Below are 18,675 nucleotides of genomic sequence, written 5' to 3' on the forward strand. Positions count from 1 at the left end.
TCTTCATGCAGAGATGTGTAGCATTGGTTCGGGGCTTCATCCATTTATAAAACATTCTTGCATAACAGTTTCCTTTCTAAAACCCAGGATACGTCAAAGAAGCTACAAGACAAACAAGAATGTTTGAGCTAAAAGCTGAGGCGTTGGAGTGTTGGTTGACATGATAACAGAGGTGGGAGAAGTACTCAGATATTGTACTTAAGTAAAAGTAGAAGTACCAGAGTGTAGGAATACTCTGTTACAAGTAAAAGTCCTGCATTCAAAATGTTACTCAAGTAAAAGTACAAAAGTATTAGCATCAAAATATACTTAAAGTACCAAAGTACTCATTATGCAGATTGGCCCATTTCAGAATAATGTATATCATGTGTTGATTATTATTGTTGATGCATGAAAGTGTTGCTAAATGTGCATCATTACTTTGCAGGGTAGATTGTGAATTTACTCCAGGTGTAACTAAAGTCTTATTTAAGTGTTGGTTATATTTCATATCATTAATCCAAATCTGTAAAGTAATTTAAGGGATTAAATAAATGTAGTGGAGTTAAAATACACAATTTACTTCTGAAAAGTACAAAGTAGCCTAAAATGGAAGTAAAATAGAGGTATCTCAACATTGTACTTAAGTATAGTACTTGAGTAAATCTACTTAGTTACTTTACACCACTGCGCCTCACAGTTCTTAAAGTACCAACAACATAATTAAGAAAAATACTGGACATCATACAAGGATCTGGAAAGAATGTACTGCCTTTGAGGTTAAATTCTTAAAAAAAAACACGATCAAATGTCAAAATTGAGAGAGGATAGGGCAAGTCAACATAAACTTAGAGGTAACATGTCTGTTAAATCATGATGATCACTTACTGTCCCACCCCCTTAGAAAAATCAATAAAAAGACAGACAACCAACCATTGTTAATCTATCATTAATTTATTTAAAAACAAAACCTAATAATGCCAATTGTGCTTTGCTCCCAGAAAGCAAAAAAAAGTGACACTTTGTTTTTTAGTAGCTGGTGATTCTTCTTATAGAAACCACAAGTTCTCTGCTCGTGTTATTGTTTTTCTCAACTTACAATCTACAGTGTTCTTTTGGATTCCCACAAACAAATCTTAGTTAACATGCACGAAAACACACACAAAAAAAACACAACCAAAGAACACTACAGTGAATTAAAAAGGCACCTGCTCCCCAGACACAGGCATTTTCTTTAATCCTACAGAGTTACATAGTTGCAGAGGGATGTTGTTAATGCAGCTCAGTAGCAACAAGTCTCAACAATAATCCCCCGTGAGCAGTTCATAAAAACTGAATCATGTCTGTACCGACTCCAGTGAGGACTTCACATCACATTGACCTTCTCGGGGGACAGAGATACATTCAAGAGGTAACAAATTGAACTTCATCTCCTAAACAAACAACTATCTTTCTCTGAAACATAATTCACACACTAGGCTGTAAAATACAATTCTCAGGTTAATTACAGTTCACATTGAAATGTCGATGATTAAAGGCGACCAGAGGAAACATGCAGTACAGCAGGTAGAGTGGTTTCATCTTGGCTGAGGGGTCCATCAGCGCCGGGACTTTGAACAGATTGTGGGCTCAGAAATGCTTTGAATGTCAAATCCCTCTGATCGTTTTCCCCTTTACATGACACAATTTTTATTTTCTTTCACATGCTACGGGTGACGATCACCAATCCTCCATATAGGTTTCCCCTTCAGGGTAATTTCGTACATAGATTTGAAAAACTGCATGACAAAAATGCAGGTTTATAATATTAAATAAAGCAATATGTTGACAGAAAAAACACTTAAGTTAATAGTAACAAGCAGTGTTGTTGATCACTGTCAACATTTCTTTCCGTATAAATATTCATTTAAATATCACATACCCGACTCCCATTCTCTTTTATTGCCCAGACAGATGACAAATATCAATTTCTAACATTCACAATGTCTTCACATTATCAATATGAGAAAGAAAAACAGTAAACGTCCCCTCCAGGAAATTCATCAAACTTACTCTGCCCTTTCCAAAAACACTCCTCCTTTTTTCAGTTTTGTGCACTCATACACCACTATTAACACAGATGTACGTTTATGTTCAAAACAAAATGCCTTCAGATAAAGAATTACACATGTAAGACAAGAACTAGATACTGAGTGCTGTTGATCCTACAGTAACAGCTGGTACATGTTCTGCAGCTCTGGTTTCACTTTCAGGTTTCGTCTTTTTTTTATTTTTATGTTCGGAGTTATTTTTTCCCAAACTGTCTGCCCCCATTTATTTTGACATGCCCGAAAAAAGAAAATAAATTATATTGATCTCCTTGGTGTACCATTAATCCACTAAAACGAGACCTTTCGTTCAAAGGGACTACACAATGGATATGTACCACTTATTTTTACCTCGCTACGTAGTTCCTTTGTTTTGCGAATGCCCAGCGAGTGAGCAACACTGCTCTCAACAGACTTCATACATTGTGTTTATAATACAGGGGGGAAGAAAACGGTAGTTATCCCAAACCTCTGCTTTCCCTGAAAGACATGACCAAAGAGTTTCTGAGCTCATAGGATTTGAAAATAAACTGGATGTGATGGCTGGTGTTATGTTTTTTTTTAAGTGCTGTGAACAAAGTGTCACAAAAACACAAAGTCACTTCTCATCAAAATACATGAAGAAAAGTGGAACGGAAAGCACTTACTTATTGGTGGTTTGAATGCACTTGACTGTAATTGTTTGTGATTTTAGCTGCACCGGACTTACGATTTCGCCAGGTAGATATTTATGCAGTGCTTATCTGATTTGCTGCCTATATTTTAAACGGTTATTAGAACTGACCAAGCTGTCTATAAATAGGATTAGTTTTTGGACATTTAGTGATGCAAATCAAAATGTGTACGCATTTTGCAGGGAGGAATCTATCTAATATTCCTATATTATTTAATTGACACCGGAGTGCATGTTTATAAATGCACTGCAAACAAGAACCATTGTTCTCGTGGCATATGTACAGAGATTTTCAATGCCTTTCATCAACTTTCATTTTGACCAGTTTTTTTCAGTATGATGTTGGAGTGCACTGAAAATAATACAGTTGTTACAAACAAGCATAGTGTACATAAAAATGCCTTTGTTGTTGGTTATGTTCACCAATATTTTCTATGCATATTTGTTCGCTTGAATAGATGAAAGGCAGCTTGCTTTGTTCGGATTGCTGTAAAACTCCTATTTTCTAACCTGCTTGAGTATGTTTTTTGATAGTTTAAAATGTTGATCATTTTAAAACCTCATGACTTCACTGGTAGAGTTCACAAAGAGAGGATGAACCTTTCCTCGAAGAACAATACATGTTGTTTTATCAGCTGCACAGTTCTAAGACAGGGAGTCTTAGCCTGGAACAAAAAGGGAAGACTGGCTTTAAGTCTCTTCCGGCTAACAGCTAACAGTTAGCGGCTGTTACATGAAGGCACTTCCTGGTAAAGCTTTCCACAGAGTAGCACCTGGGATTGTTTAGAAGTAACCAGTAGAAGCCCTTTTTTGGAAGGAGCCTGGGCTGATAGGTGTGTCGGTCACAGCAGGGTGAAACCCAAGATGTACTGCAGTAGTTTGTTCCGATTGGCCTGAGGTAGAAAGGTGCTGCTCAGCTCCAGAGTCGTCACCTGGTTCTCTCTTCTCTGCTTCAGGACCTGCAGAAGGGAACAACGTGAAAGGCATGAAACCTACTTCCTTAACACTACATTTTCTTTTAATTACTACAGAAAACACATAAAGTAATAATAAACTTGACATATTTAATAAACACACTCTTACCCCAAGCTCTTTGAATGTCCTCACTGTGTTCTTAACCAGGTAATGAGTTGCACTTTCACCTGGAAGAGAGGATATCAAACATACTGATTAAAAAAATGACAGCAAAGTTACTTTATAATTCATCTTTGCTATGAGATACATATCATAAATTGGACTGTTTCAATTCAAATACTAAAAGACATTTGATTTAAATGGCTGTTTGTGTATATGGAACACCAGATTATGTTGAATATCATCATGTATTCTTTTGCAGGGTTTATGTACAAATTCACTTATTAACTTAATAATAAACTCTTAAAATTACGAATTTTCTAAAGCCTTTGTAAGAACCCAGTTAAAATATAAAACTAATAATGCAAAGACTTCTTTTTTTTTCATGTAAGCTACACCTGGATGATGAAAACTTGAATCATGATGTTTCCACAGTGGACAGTATGGAGGTAAATATTGCAGTTTTACCATAAGCAGCCACTCCTCTCTCGGTGCGTGTGAGCAGGTATCTGAAGAGCCTCTGGGTGTAGTCGGACTCGGCCATGGGCTGGCTCAGACTGTGGACAAAGATGGCGGCGCCGCTGTAGGCCTCCAGCACGGGGCTGACAAGTCGCTGTAGGAAGACGAAGAACTCCTGATGCTCTGCGGAAACGCTCACCTGATTGACCCAAAAAAACGGTGGAGAGACAAATTAAAAACTGCTCTGAATGTTGGGCTACATGTTATGTTGGTTTAATCATAAAAGAGAGTGTATGATAAAACAGACCTTTAGATAGCGATCTCTCTGCTCCTCTCCAAAGTCACTGTCCTCATCCTCCTCGTCGCTTCTCCAGGAAAGGGGCTCTGGGAACTTTTTGGGCCATGGTTCCTCTGTGGGGCTGGGACTCAGTTCCTCCTGGTCCTCCTGTCACACAAAAATAAAATGCATTTGATCGAGTGGGCTATAGATTAAGGTTAACAGCCATTCAATAGATGTTCACCATGATACTTCCAGCATAGGTATCAGTGTTCACTTTTATTTTTGTCCATCAGCAGTGAGGGCTGTATCTATAAACTGACCTCTGCTACGTAGAGAACTCCATACTGGATGAGCCGGGTGACTGCATCATGGAAAACCTGGTAAATAGTCTGACAGGGCTGTAGGAGACAGGAGAAGAGGAAAACATACTTTTAAAATCTGTTTAAATCCATAATGTACCTGGACAAAAAGGTGTACAACATTGAGAGGCAGTTCCAGATGTTTAGAAAGATGGTCGACATTGTGCAGGACTTACTGGTGCCAGCGTCACTTCATTGACAAGGAAGTGTGAGAGCCCGGCGGCCTTTCTGATGAGTCTCTCCTGACTGAGAGGGAGGCTGCTGAGACCATCGGGGGGGTGGTCAGACTCTGATTCAGCCACCAGTTCTCGCTGCAGTGACAGGATGCTGCAGGCTGGAGACACATCATGACGAAATGTTGTCAAGAACTTTTTGTAGGTAAAGTTATACAAGTAAAGGTATGATTGTTATATTTATAATTATTATTGCAAATATTTGAGTATTAATGCTATAATTTAAAAATGTAATTCATTGTGTATAATTCATTCTTGTCTATTTGATTTTTTAATATATTTCTTTTAATAGTTTTTATTATTAAAGAGTTTCTCCTGTGTTTTTGAAAATATTTCTACGCCAATGGCTAACTATGTTTGAAAATTATGTTTTCTAGCAATCAATTTATAAAAATAAACAATTGTTGTAGAGAAAAATCTAGGCTAAAGTCCGTCTGATGAACTGTATAACATCAATAGCAAACAAGTCAAAGATTAGCGATACACCGCACTGTCAGCAGAACTCTATCTCGTACCGATGATTGCATCAGAGATGAAGACATGGAAAAGGCCATTGCTGTAGAAGTTGAGCTCGAAAAGCGCTGGTACAGTCTGGCTGGGTGCGATGGTGAACTCCCCGTTGCGGTTTGCACTGCTGGTCACGTTCACGCAGTTCCCCAGCAGGTGGAGGGCACGCACGACAACATCCTCAGAGTTCCCCGAAAAGCCCAGATCAAAGTCCCTTGACAGGATCTCCTCCTTCATGTTGAAGAAGTCTTCCACCAACTTGGACAGCCCCACCCCCTGGAGCAGAGCAGAGGCAAAAAACACAAGCTCAAAAAACAAGACGAAAGGAACTGATATCATTTGTGCCTCCATAAACAAGTCAAAAAGTTGATGCAGTATAAGAAACAGCTAGACTGGGCTTGAGTTTGATTATGAAGCACTGGCCAATTCCTTAAAAAATAAAGTTTCAGTAATTGTTTTCCACTGTCAGTTACATCAGTGTGCCTGCAGAGGGCAGCGGCTCACCACTGATATACAGAGGAGGTAGCAGGAAGAGAGAGCTCCAACAGTGAGGGACTTTCATTACTTTCATGCAGAGGTATGTGACATTTGGATCACCTTGGTGTAATGGAGGGAGCATGGAGGGAGCATGAAGGGAAAAAGGAGTAGAATTCTAAGAAACAGAGGGGCGAGGACCAGCGGAGGACATGAAAAGCCAGACTTACCTGTCTGTGTCTGTACAGCAGGAGACAGGCTATGATGTGGGTGGACATGATCGCTGAGGACTTGTTAGCCGCTGTGAGGGAAGACACAAAGAGAATATAATGAGTTACGCACAAAAGACTGACAACAATAACAACACCATCTATAAACTTTTATTTACAAGTCAAACAAAACATGCTAGGCTGTAAAGTATCTGATCTGAAGTCTGTAAAAGTTACTACGTACTAATCTATTTTTTTTTAATCGAAACATTTTTGGGGCCGGGGAATTCACGTTTCTTGTTACTCTTTAACTACAACTTCGAAACTAAATAATGCCACAGTATATTTGTTTAAAATAACTACAATTTTATTTAAAAAAAAACAGCTGTATCATTCCTGTAATTCCAAAACTGGTTGAGTATCTCTGCTTATATATCATATCTTCTGCAAACAAACTCATAGACCTCAATCATGTGACTAGACTAATCTTATGTTGACATTTTTATAAATTAAGCATTTTTTGTACTTTTTATTCATTTGGCATCTTTCCTACTGAAAATAAAGTTAGCCATCCTATAACCTTTTGGAATGCACCATGATTGTCTAGGGCATGTAGGTATTATATTACACAAGAGTAAAACGAGTTGATAACATTAATTACCTTTGAGGCAGAAAGACACAGTTAAAATGATGATGGGGTGTGTGTGTGTGTGTGTGTGTGTGTGTGTGTGTGTGTGTGTGTGTGTGTGTGTGTGTGTGTGTGTGTGTGCGTGTGCGTGTGCATGTGTGTCTGAGTACAAGGGTTACTAGTGGTCACGTTAAGCGTGGCTCAAGTTCAGGGGTGTACAGCATGTGTGAGCAGTGGTACTGCATTCCTCCCCTCTCCTGCTGCTCTATCCTCCCCTTCATCCCATTGGCTAAAACAACATGCCATCCAGCAGGAGGCCTTGTGATTGGCTGTGAGCAAAACACAAATGCCTAACGTAGGAGAATGCAGCTGAATGAGCTGGGGAGAACCGGTTTCTGTAGTGCTACCCTCGTGGCAAGAAGAAGCCCTCAGTGATGTGGAGCGTAAGGACTGATGCTGTGCTGATTTTCAATGAGTGCATGAGGGATAGTATTTCATGTGTGCTGCCTTAGCTCCGGCTAGCAGATGCACCTTTGACATAGGATGAAAATAAGCTGAACAGGTAAAAGATAACAGAGTCTGATACAGCTTCGAACATGTGCTCCAGCATTTTAAATAAAAGAGACAGCGACAATAGACATTAAGCTACATGTGGCCTCCTGATTGAAAGACTTTGGGATGACACTGTGATGATCCATGACCTTTCACATGCATTGCTATTCTACAAACTAAAGATAGTGTTCTCGGTGAGGCTGATAAATGATCCCTTAGTGTTGTATGCAGCAGGGCTATAGTTAGGGTGTGGTGAATCCACGAACTGCGGGGCTGTGAGTCTCTTACTGAAGAGGACGTGCTTGGCCAGGTTGTTGATAAGTTGTCGCCTTACGATGTCCTCTGGCATCTCCCTGTTCAGCTGCTCCTCCTCCTGCCCCTCAAACAGCTGCGCATCAGGTCTGAAAGAATAACAAATCAACGTTTTAACATGGAGTGTGACAGTTGATTAGCTATGCAAGCTTGATATGGCATGAATGATACACCCTCTACTAAAAAGTTAAATAATTGAAACCATCAATTTATATGTTTTGATTGTATATTTAGATATCGTTCAGAATCAGAAAAACACGACATGACTGTATATTAAATCCTGTAGGGCACTTATTCTACAAGTTCCAACACCTGACTCCAGACCAGCTGTCATGGAGTGCTGCTGTCTTTGTTGACGATACCGTATCACTTTTGTTTTGAAGGGACAGCTCTGAACTGCAGTGACCTCTGCCGATGCTAACTTGACTGCTGTGTGCTCAGATGATAGAAAACAGAACATGCTGTGAAGTAGCAGGAGCGAGATTTCAAGTTTAGACTTGACAGTTCATAATATTACAGGTGGGAATGTCGGACCGAGGAGGATACGTGTTATTTTTAGTGGAAAGAGTGTGTGTGTGTGTGTGTGTGTCCTTACTGTGCAGAAATAATGATGGGCATCAAGGTGTGCTCCAGAGACACTGATGGAGGAATATGGCGGTTTCTCTGGGAATCCAGGTACTCCTACATTAGAGAAAGAAAAGGTTCATTGCAAATTAAAAAAACCATTGATTAAAAAGAAAAACCAAAAGAAAGCAAGACTTTGTATTATAAGATTCCTACATTTTAAAGCTTTTCATCGCTTTAAAGCCATTCTTCACACACAAAAGAACTATGTGTATTTCAATTAATCACCCTGTGTTACCGTGAGTTGGTGAAGAAAACTAAGAAGGACAAGATGTGCCCAAATGTGAGATTTTTATATGACAGTGAAGTTAAAAGTACATTTTAAGCAAAAATGCATGGTTTGTTCCCAATTTACTTCAATTCATCAAAACCTTTCTATGTTTTTGGATATGTTTACTGGGGAGACATGCATATTTCTTCAAGAATTCAATGAAACGTGGTGAGTCATTTTGTGGGTGAAGTGTCCCTTTAAAATCAAGAGGGTTAGTTGAATTCTGTTATATTTAGCGCTTCTTTTATTATCAAAACCTGCGAAAAGTCACCTTTAAGGAGAAGGGCTGGTTGAAGTCAACTCGAACACAACCGTAGTTCTTCCTCAGCATCCTGAACACTCCACATGCAATTCCCCACAAACTCTCATTCTTCTTAGGCTTGCCCTGGTGGGATTGAAGAGTTCCGATGGTTAAAATGTAGACTGAAACTTGTCCAAGCCACACACAACACATTTTTCACAAGTCAAATACTATAATATATATTCTGTTTTCTATAAATAACTGAGTTGAAAACCTTTCTTGCCAAATCAAAAGTGCCCACAAACAACAGACGTCACCCGACACTCACCAGCTGCTCGCTATTATAGTTGCCTTCAAGAATACGATCATAAGAGATGCCAACTGGCACCACCAGCACGTCTGGGATCGACCCGGTCCACATCGTGTCTACCACGATGGAGAGCATGCCTGCACGCGCTGTAGACGGCTTCCCGCTGCGGGAGCGCGTACCCTCCAGGTAGATCTCCAGAAACTGCTGCTGACGCAACAACTCCTCTGTGTACTGAGGGAGAATCAAACACAGAAGAATGGGGTGAAGATGAAGGACAAAAGCAGGGACTGGATGTCTAAAGTGAGACATAGGCTGTAAGTAAAGGTCATAATACTTTGATGAAAATGCAATTCTTTGAAAGTCTTTGACAATCTAAAAAATGGCCTCCATTACAAAGGTTGAGGTCAGGTTAAGTCAGCACTGTGCATCTGCTGTATATGCAGCCTGAACCGGAGGGATGTGTGGTGGTCACCGACAGTTTGACCCCTAAACACACTGCGGGAAGCAGGGCACGTGCCGAGGCGGCTGTGATGTAACAGTATCCACCTGAGTACAGTATAGACACAGCTGTCTCTTGCTATGTAGACACTTTTGAGGGAGAAACATTATCCTGAAATGGATTGTGGCATTTAGAGAGAGCCGTGAAGAGGACAGACTTCAGTATTGGGCTTTTAGCGGAGCAGCAGAAATGAAAGCATCACATGACTGTTTGTTTTTTACCTTCTCCATGTGAAAAGAGTTTGGATGTCAGCAAGACAGGAATGACAGATTAAAATGGTATCTTCTCCCTAGTTAAAGCAGTGCATAGTCCACTCGTATACTGTGTGTTCGTGGAAAGCGTGTTATATTTGCGGTTCAAAGGGATAATATTTAGGTCATGCTTTACAGCCGTTGTTCTTGCCTTAAGCTGATACCTCTTATCGTGGAAGCACAAATAATCAGCCTTTGTTGCTTTCAGTAGCCTCAACTCACTTCCACACACTCCAAACTTACAAATTAAAGCAACTGGGATGGACTGGTATAATTAAGCCACTACTCAGAGGAGCTGTTTTGTAGAAAACACATTTAGAGACTTTATATTAGCATTAGTAGTCATTAAGATTAGTTCTACTTCAGGTTTTCTCATTAGCAGAAGCTTGTTGATCCACATTTTACAAATACTTGAGCTGAATAAAGGATCAGAGTCCAGTTGTTTTAATCTAAATTCTTATTCAATCTATTCAAAAGGCTTGTGACCAGTGTGTTTCTTGAGGGGAAAACCTAACTTATCAGTCACAGTTCGAGCGCCTTGACATATTAACAAAATAACTTGACACCGACTTACACTATTTAAAAACAATCTGTTCACTATTTTAACAGGCAATTGAAGGTAAAAAATGATCACTAAAATGAATATGCTTTCACCATTATTACTCCGTCCTGAAGTAGTGGTTTTAAAGCCATCTACTGAACTTACTCAATGAAACACAAGAGCTGTAAGTAACTTATTTAAAATGCAAAAAAAGCAAAGACTGATTGGGCTGGGGAAAAAAGCACTAACATTATGTAAGAAAAGCTTTTAACCCTCCCTGTCCGTCACTCAGGAATGAAAAGAGCCCACGGAGCAGAAAGGCATGAAGACAGCATGCAGTAACATAATAAACCATGCCAAGAAACACACTCCACATTTAGTGAGCTCAGGAAGAGTATGCTTAACCAGCCTTTATTGTAGAAGATAAACACACTCTTGGGACTTACTGCATGTAGGAGTGATCTGTACAAAACGTCTTTCTTATCTCCCGTCTCCTCCATTTTCCGGCGTATGAAGAATCCTCCAAGTTTACGGATAAGAGTGCTAAATATGGGGAAAAAATGATCAATTGGTTTCAACATCAAGCAGCGGTGTCCTTATCTATTTTATTGGCTGCAATTTGTGACAGTTCAGATATCACCGATAATTTGGATATTGGCTTCACTGAGATTAAACGGCAACGCTGTACTTTAGTAATGCACCTTTTAATGTGATTATTGGGAGTGTTCAATGTGATTTTAACAATGAAGTGTCTATGACAGCTGAAAATGGTGGTTTAATACAATTTTGAACAAGCTAATTTGCATAAAAGTACAGCCTCTACACATTTGTGCTGAACCCTTCAGTTGTGTATATCTCTTTATCTATCTACTCTACTTTCTACAGATATTTTGTAGGCATTCTTCTTTATTAAAGAGGCAGGACAGAAAACAAGGAAAACAAGGAAAACAAGCCCCAGGATGTACTACATAAGATCTGTGCTTACACCTCAAAAGCAGGTTAGGATGAAACACATCCCCCGCTTGTTGTCAGGCTAGCTTCCCTGCTATTTTTATTGCCTCAATGTGTGTCAAGCCGTCTCTTTAGTTCTGCTTTAAATCCTCTCTGATCTATTTCCAAGGAATTCCCTTCCGTCTGATATTAAACTGATCTTTGAGTTTTCACTTTGCAGAAATACCCTTTTATTTTCAGATCAAATCTGACGTGAGGCTTAGTGGGCTTTTTACCTGAGGATAGGGATGCTAAGGTTGTTCCCAGCTGCGATGTGTGGGGCTTTGATGTTGTGACAGAACAGAATCAACGTGATGAGCAAGTAGTCGATGTGGGACTTGTGGACAGGAAGGAAGACCATGGGCACATTTTGCTGTAAAGACAAGACAAAAGAAGATATTAATATAAACACAGATCTTTTTTCAGGGCAGATGGAACTCCAGTCTAGTAAAAACAAAGACAAATGGATATGTAAGAGTTAAATTGTACTTTCTAATTTGATCTATTGTCTCCTGTATATAAAAAAGTGTGTAATGATCAATATGTGTGACTTTTTGTTAGACACTGTGTTTAGCTGTCACAAATATGATGGTACAATATGTTTGTCCATGCTGTGACAGTGTTGTGTATTTTTTGCTGACCTCTGTCGCAGCTTTTTTGACCATTTCCAGCTGACCCTTGTGGATCTGGATGCTCCAGAAGAAACCATTAAAGAGCCTCAGGAGGACCCAGCCTGTCAGCCTGAACAGAAAGAGAAGTGTGAAAAGATGTGCAACAGAAACAGAGTCCAGAACTAAAGCTGTGGGAAAATATAGTATATTTGGAGTGAGGTGACATTATTTAAGTAGGGCTGAACCAACTTCTTTGTAGTATTCAAATATTGATTCAGAAGTTGATCGTAAAAGCTTTGATTTGAACTTTGAAGCACATATTTTTTCAGTACAGAGGCTAATTAGCAAGTGAGCTGAGACTTCTGGTACGTACCTGATGAAGGCCGGTGAAATGTTGGCCACCATCTCCTGTAGGAAGGACCTGGCTTTCTGCTTCACCTTTCTGACCGCTTTGTGCTCCTGGCCAGGTTGTGTTCCTGCAGCGTCCAAATCCGTGGCTACATTCGCAATCGCACTCTCCACTCTGTGATGGATCGAAGCACAGCACAACATAAGTGGAGGAAACGACGGACTCTCGTGAAGCTCAGGTGCACATTGACGGCTCGTCGGTCCGTTACCTGCAGTTGTTGAGCACGTTGTCCACTACGTTCCTGGTGAACATGTCCTTGTTGACGTCCCTCTCCATGACAAACAGCACATAACTCAGCCTGCGCGCCAGCCAGCCCCGCTGCCTACATGAGCACACACACACTAATGTCAAACAAGTAGAAAACACATTCTTTAACATACTGTGTAGATAGCGAATGTATTGACATGTTTTTCTATAGATTAAAATATGTGTATTATTTGTAGATCTGTGAATTACATACACCTTACAGTCAGGATAATGTATATACTGTGCATCGTTGTACTGGTGATAATTTACACCATTTTCAAGACAAAACTACATATTTGGTGGTAAGTATACACATTTTCAGAGATCAGCTCTGGCCTGCATATCTATTCCGTGCAGTTTTCTTGTGACAAAGCCTGTGGGTCAGTTTCGTTCCATTTAGACACGACACAATACTGACTGCAAAACTAAAACTAACACCCCTGTGCATATTGACCTAAGCCCATCAAGGCTCCAGAATGTCTCCGTCTACATGCTAATACACAGCAGAGCGATACAAAACCTCATGTTCATACGGTTTGAGGTATTAAGGCGCCTCGCTGAGTTTTGCCTGCTCAGGTCAGTCACTGGATGCATCTGTCCGGTGTCTACTGACAAACACTTTCAATTATTCATCAGTCTACCTTTCCACTGTTTCACAGATCGACCTTCTTGACTTTAAGCTATTTATTATACACAGGATGTAAGGAAGGCCAGTGCCTGTCTGTACTGTTTTGATTGGACTATACAGGAAGCGGTATAGAGATTACTCTTGGTTCAAGGTGCAGTTAAAAAGGTTATCAGGTGCGAAAGCAATGTGAAGCTCGGCAGAACACTGTGTAATGAGGTGATGTTATAGTGGTGGTATGCTAGACTTTTCTTTGTTTACCTGGTGTGCGTCTCATTAATGAAGATGACATTGCGCAGTCCCAGAGATGGAATACTGGGGTTGAACAGCTTCTCCTAGGACCAAAACAAAAATGATTACTATTAAGAGGAAGAAAACCTCATCAGCATGCCTTCAACTAAGAGCCTTAGAGACAGCGATGGGTTTGTACATTTGGGAAAGATACACACTTGTCTTTGAGAAGTACTTGGTTAATTATTGGATTTTCTTTTGCAAGCAATGCAGTCTGGAATTCAAATGAGAAATCTTTACAGAGGTAGACAAGCTGGAGCCACCGATGTGGCGGACCACATTTGCTCAGTATTTCATTCACTTGTCACACATTAATGCACTGCGTTACCTGTTACCAATGCTGTGGGAAAACGTACTCCCCATGCTCACAAAAGCAATAACTCATGCTGTTTTAAAACAAATGTGTTTCACTGTCTGTTGCCTATGCTGCTACAAATGGTACGCCTGAGGCCAGTGTTTTTAGCATCTTGTAAGGTCTTCCTTGGATCAATAAAATGTGGAAAATGTGGAAATATTCTTTAAATTATTGATTATGTTCTATCTAGATCATTGGATGAATCGTCTATAAAATGTCAGAAAATAGATCAAAATAGTAGACATTGCACCCAATCTTAAAACATGATTGAGTCATATAAAAATCATTTGAATGATTACTTGGTATTTAGATTGACTTCTTGTGTCCTCATCCTTTACAATGTTTCTTGCAAGGTGTACCCTGCACAATGACCATTGTCTCCTTAGTCCTAAATATTTACATTAGAAGAGATAATCCCCTGGCCCTAACACGAGTCTGGCAAAGGGACTCATGTTAGAGATAATTAGCTGTGGTGTAACATTACCCAGCTCTGTGGTGTGCAGGAATGACAGCAGCGGCCCACAAAGGGCCTCTTTCTGCTCAGCAGGCCCTCTTTCCACGTGCTGGCGACGCAGCGCAGGACTGAGGGGCTGGTGCTGCGATCCTTGAGACACATCCACATTAAAAAAAATCATTGAAGGTAAAGGAACAATTATAGATCAAACACTCTGACATGATGTGTAATGCTGATCCTTGTGTATAACAGCATTATCAGGATGCATTGATCGGTGTGTCTTACCGAGTCATCGTTGGGATGTTTCCAGCGGTTCGTCCACTGCTCTCCATTGTTGACCTGCAGCAGCAAGCCGTCTGACAGCTCCATGTTCTCTGCCGTCCTTATCTCTCCCTCCAGATCACACACCACTAGCTGGCAAGCTGGCAAGATATAGATATCACATATTTTAATTCAGCCATCACTCCTGTCAATATGTACTTTTACATTTTATATGCAAGATTATCGTCTATTTAATATACCTGGCGTTAGACAAAATCCTAATTCACTTTGTGCCACTGCTGGATTTTAAAACCATCTTTTAAATAGACCAACATAAAATTACTAAAAGTTGTCAAATTTAAGCACCTGATTATTTCAATTTTAATATTTATTATGAAGAGGAGTTAAGTCAGCACACACGTGTCACCATATATGGTCTTGTAGATAATGTATTTGTGAGGTAAAAATGTTGCTCTCCACACCCTGGAACATCTGCCTGCTACTCTGCCTTCTGAATGAATGAGGATTAAGCATAAAACAGGTGTTACCAGCCTCTCTTCAACAGGACAACTAGGTGTATCCAAAAGCTTTAAAAAATGTGGGCCACTCCCACACGAGGCATCACCCTGCTAGTATAAGAGAGTTCACTGAACACCTGTTTGCTCCAGTTCGGCCAGATTTTCTAAATAATATCAGGGTGACGTTGTTTCACTAATCCCCAGAGCCTTTGGATACAATTAATGGGCTGGTGTCCCGCTGTTCAAATAACTAACAACCATCCACAAAAGAACGTTTTGTGCATAACACTACTGAACCCCGAGACTGAAGGAGCTTTGAGAACAGGAAAGTCGCTACGTTAAAGAAATAATGCGAAGCAAAAGGCTGGGATTATTTTACCATCGTTCATGAACACTCCGATATCATCTTATGCTTGTTTACAACTTTATTCAACTTGTTTTAGTCACACTTCTGCTGCTTTAAATACCACAATTCACTATGGTGGCTCACTGCTTCCTCATTTTAAGAAACACTCGAAATTCTTCGGATTTCAAACTTCCCTTCCTATATGTAAACCCAGAAAAATATTACACTCCCTCCCATCAAGTTGTTCTGCTCTATAATACATCAAATTAGGGAATCTGTAACAATACCCTGAGGATGATTGAGATGAGGCACTATTGTATTCAAGCTATAAATATCTGTTGCAGCAGGTTAGTTAACTACTGGGCCATTAAAAAGACATTTATCTTCATTTGATTTGTGCTTACTGGCAATGGGTTTCACCACACCGATTTACTATGTACTGCACACCTAAAGGTCAACTACCTTTAAATAGCTTCTGATAGTTTATATTAAGATTTTTTAACTGGAAAACAGCTGGGCCTTGTCAGAAGGCCCAGAAACGTGTTAGAAGCGGTAAAGAGGGGCAAAAATTGGAGTATAGTACAGTAATTGCCATATTACTTATAAAGTATTGAACTCTAAAGCTTCAGATACTCAAAATTGTTAACATCAGGAATAACGAAGGGTTTGGTTTTCTTAAGCGATAAAAGTGGAATGAATGGTCTAATGGATTGTTAATATCCCAGTTGCAGCTTTGGTTTATATGTTTTAGATTTGGTATAATTGATTGATATTCTGAAGGAATAGTCTGATGATTTAAACACTGAACAATACTGTACTTTTTTATGACTACAATAACATGACTGATACTGGTTTCATACTGTACCGTTTTCTGTTTTGTTAACCCTTTTACTAAATTTGAAATATGCAGCGTATGGGCCCCATATAATTGTCTTTGTTTGTCTGTTGTTTCTGCAATTGTTCTTTTCAACTATAAAATACAGAGTGAAGAGTACAACAGCCTGGAGAAACAAGGACAAAGTACAAAAAGGGTACTAAGGTAATTAACCGAAAACACATTCATGGCCCCCAAAAAAAGCCTAGTGAGTCATTCAATTAATTAAGGCTTTCACACCAAAAATGTTCGACTCTGTGTGTAGGTTTAGGGGGCAATGTAGCTCAAATGTTGAATATTTTGCTTGAGGGGGACAGTATACAGGCAGGCCACTTGGCAAAAATGTTCCAGCTTAACTGGTCCTGCAGCACATGAATGCCCTGTAAGCCTTTGTGCTGTTGCAGTGTTGTGGTGCTAGTAGGTGATATGCACACTGATGAGTTAAACTGGGCTTTAAAAGGGGGGTCAATGGCCGAGAGTACTCCCCTTGATGGGGTGACTTTGTTGGAAGCAAAACAAAGCAGTTGAGGAGTGAGGAGCTGTGGGGATTAGGGAGCAGGTGGAGGTAGCCATAGTTAGCATTTCTATACAAGTAAATATATTGGCAGATTTAGTTTAGAATTCGTACACTATCAATAACTTAATAACACCAAAACATCCATTGCTACTCCAGTAGTCTGTTTATTGTTTGCATTTGTTTGTGCTGCTTTTATGTCTATGTTCCTGGCTGTTGAGAAAAGGAATCCCTTGTACAATATAAACATTGGCCCACTTTAAAAGGAGGATTCCAGATCGATTATATTATATGTTCTAGTCTTAATGAGGAAAAAGTGTGACATCCTTCTTATCATCCAAATCCTATCGTATTAAATAGCATTTCATCATGATAGAAATTCAGAGGATATATGCAATTTAAGATGTAACAATGCAGTTTTTAAAGAACATACTACCACATGTTTAATATGTACTAATAGCAACTGCTGCATGCTATGGTCCATATAGGTATATATCAAGGAAAACAATTTGACAAAGAAACAATTGCCAAATAGATAACAAACATGGCAACACCAGAGGATGTTTATCTTTAAGAAGACAAAAGCATCCCTGTTTTGATACACTGCACAGGAATACAGTAGGTTAATCCGACTCCAAGCTGTCTGCAATAAGCAGGTCAGGCAGCAGAAGTCTCAGTGACAGATGGGGTGCAGATAACTAGCAGTGCAGACAACAATGGCACCCACCAGGCAGAAGGGTGTCTGCTTAACCTACATATTAACGCCGAATTGTTTGGCTGCTAAAATGTCTTAATAATATCTCGTTAAAAGTCTCCACTTGGTCCATTTGGTGGTTAAAATGTTAAATTAAACCGTGAAATGTGCAGTTTCATTAACCGGTATGGCATGCAGCTGAGCCTCATGTGGCAAACCTAACGTTAGGGCTTACGCAGAATGGAATCCCTTTAGCTTAACGTTGGGTTAGTTAATGAGCATGCAGTAAATGCTATTTTTATATCACTAAAGCCAGCCAAAGTAAGACATATAATCACATACTGATTCTGATACAAGGGGTCCTCTTTGACTCAATGTCAATCTAAAGTTAACTGGCTAACGTCAGGTTATATGCTACTAAAATCGGCCCTGGTGTTGTTTAGCTTTCACCATTCACAAATATGTCAACTCCGTCAAGGAATCTTTTGTTACAATGCAGTTATTGTTTCCATGACACTAACGCGCGGCTATAGTAACAGTTAATTGAGCGTTGGCGATGTAGCTTTAGCGCTAGCTCGCTCCTAGCCAGGGCACGCCAGAACGAAATCCCCCTTACCTTGAACGTTGTGTTAAGCTGACTCATATCTCAAAAATAAACTCGTCGACAAAATTGCAGCCAGCCTTGTGGTTCGTTGTTCAGTGCCCGTGTCTCCCTGCAAAAGCTCCACTCTCCTCTGTAAACTGTACGGCTCAGCTCTGACAGACACAAATGTGTCACAGGAGGCAGGAGCGCTGTTATTTTGGTACAGAGGCGACCTACCGGCAGTGCAGTACTACCAGCAGCCAGGAGAGGACCGATCAGATTCATATAAAGATAGATATCATTAATATGTTAAACCTAAAAGAAATATAGGTATATACATG

General features: G+C 39.9%; 1 protein-coding gene across 1 annotated transcript; it reads right to left on the reverse strand.

The window, feature by feature from the left end:
• Positions 1–1,171: 1,171 nt before the first annotated feature.
• Positions 1,172–18,565, reverse strand: gpam (glycerol-3-phosphate acyltransferase, mitochondrial). Its single transcript, XM_063893247.1, has 21 exons — positions 18,368–18,565; positions 14,830–14,966; positions 14,575–14,694; positions 13,706–13,779; positions 12,782–12,895; positions 12,538–12,687; positions 12,195–12,294; positions 11,790–11,926; positions 11,010–11,106; positions 9,291–9,503; positions 8,993–9,106; positions 8,422–8,507; positions 7,803–7,915; positions 6,356–6,426; positions 5,660–5,927; positions 5,088–5,245; positions 4,873–4,950; positions 4,580–4,717; positions 4,282–4,471; positions 3,823–3,881; positions 1,172–3,698 (listed from the first exon to the last, which is right to left on the reverse strand). Exons 2-21 carry the CDS (start codon positions 14,911–14,913, stop codon positions 3,582–3,584), a joined length of 2,481 nt encoding a protein of 826 aa, XP_063749317.1. The 5' UTR covers positions 14,914–14,966; positions 18,368–18,565; the 3' UTR covers positions 1,172–3,581.
• Between the last annotated feature and the right edge of the window lie 110 nt (positions 18,566–18,675).

This window comes from Eleginops maclovinus, chromosome 10, assembly GCF_036324505.1.
Source record: "Eleginops maclovinus isolate JMC-PN-2008 ecotype Puerto Natales chromosome 10, JC_Emac_rtc_rv5, whole genome shotgun sequence".
Lineage (NCBI taxonomy): Eukaryota > Metazoa > Chordata > Actinopteri > Perciformes > Eleginopidae > Eleginops > Eleginops maclovinus.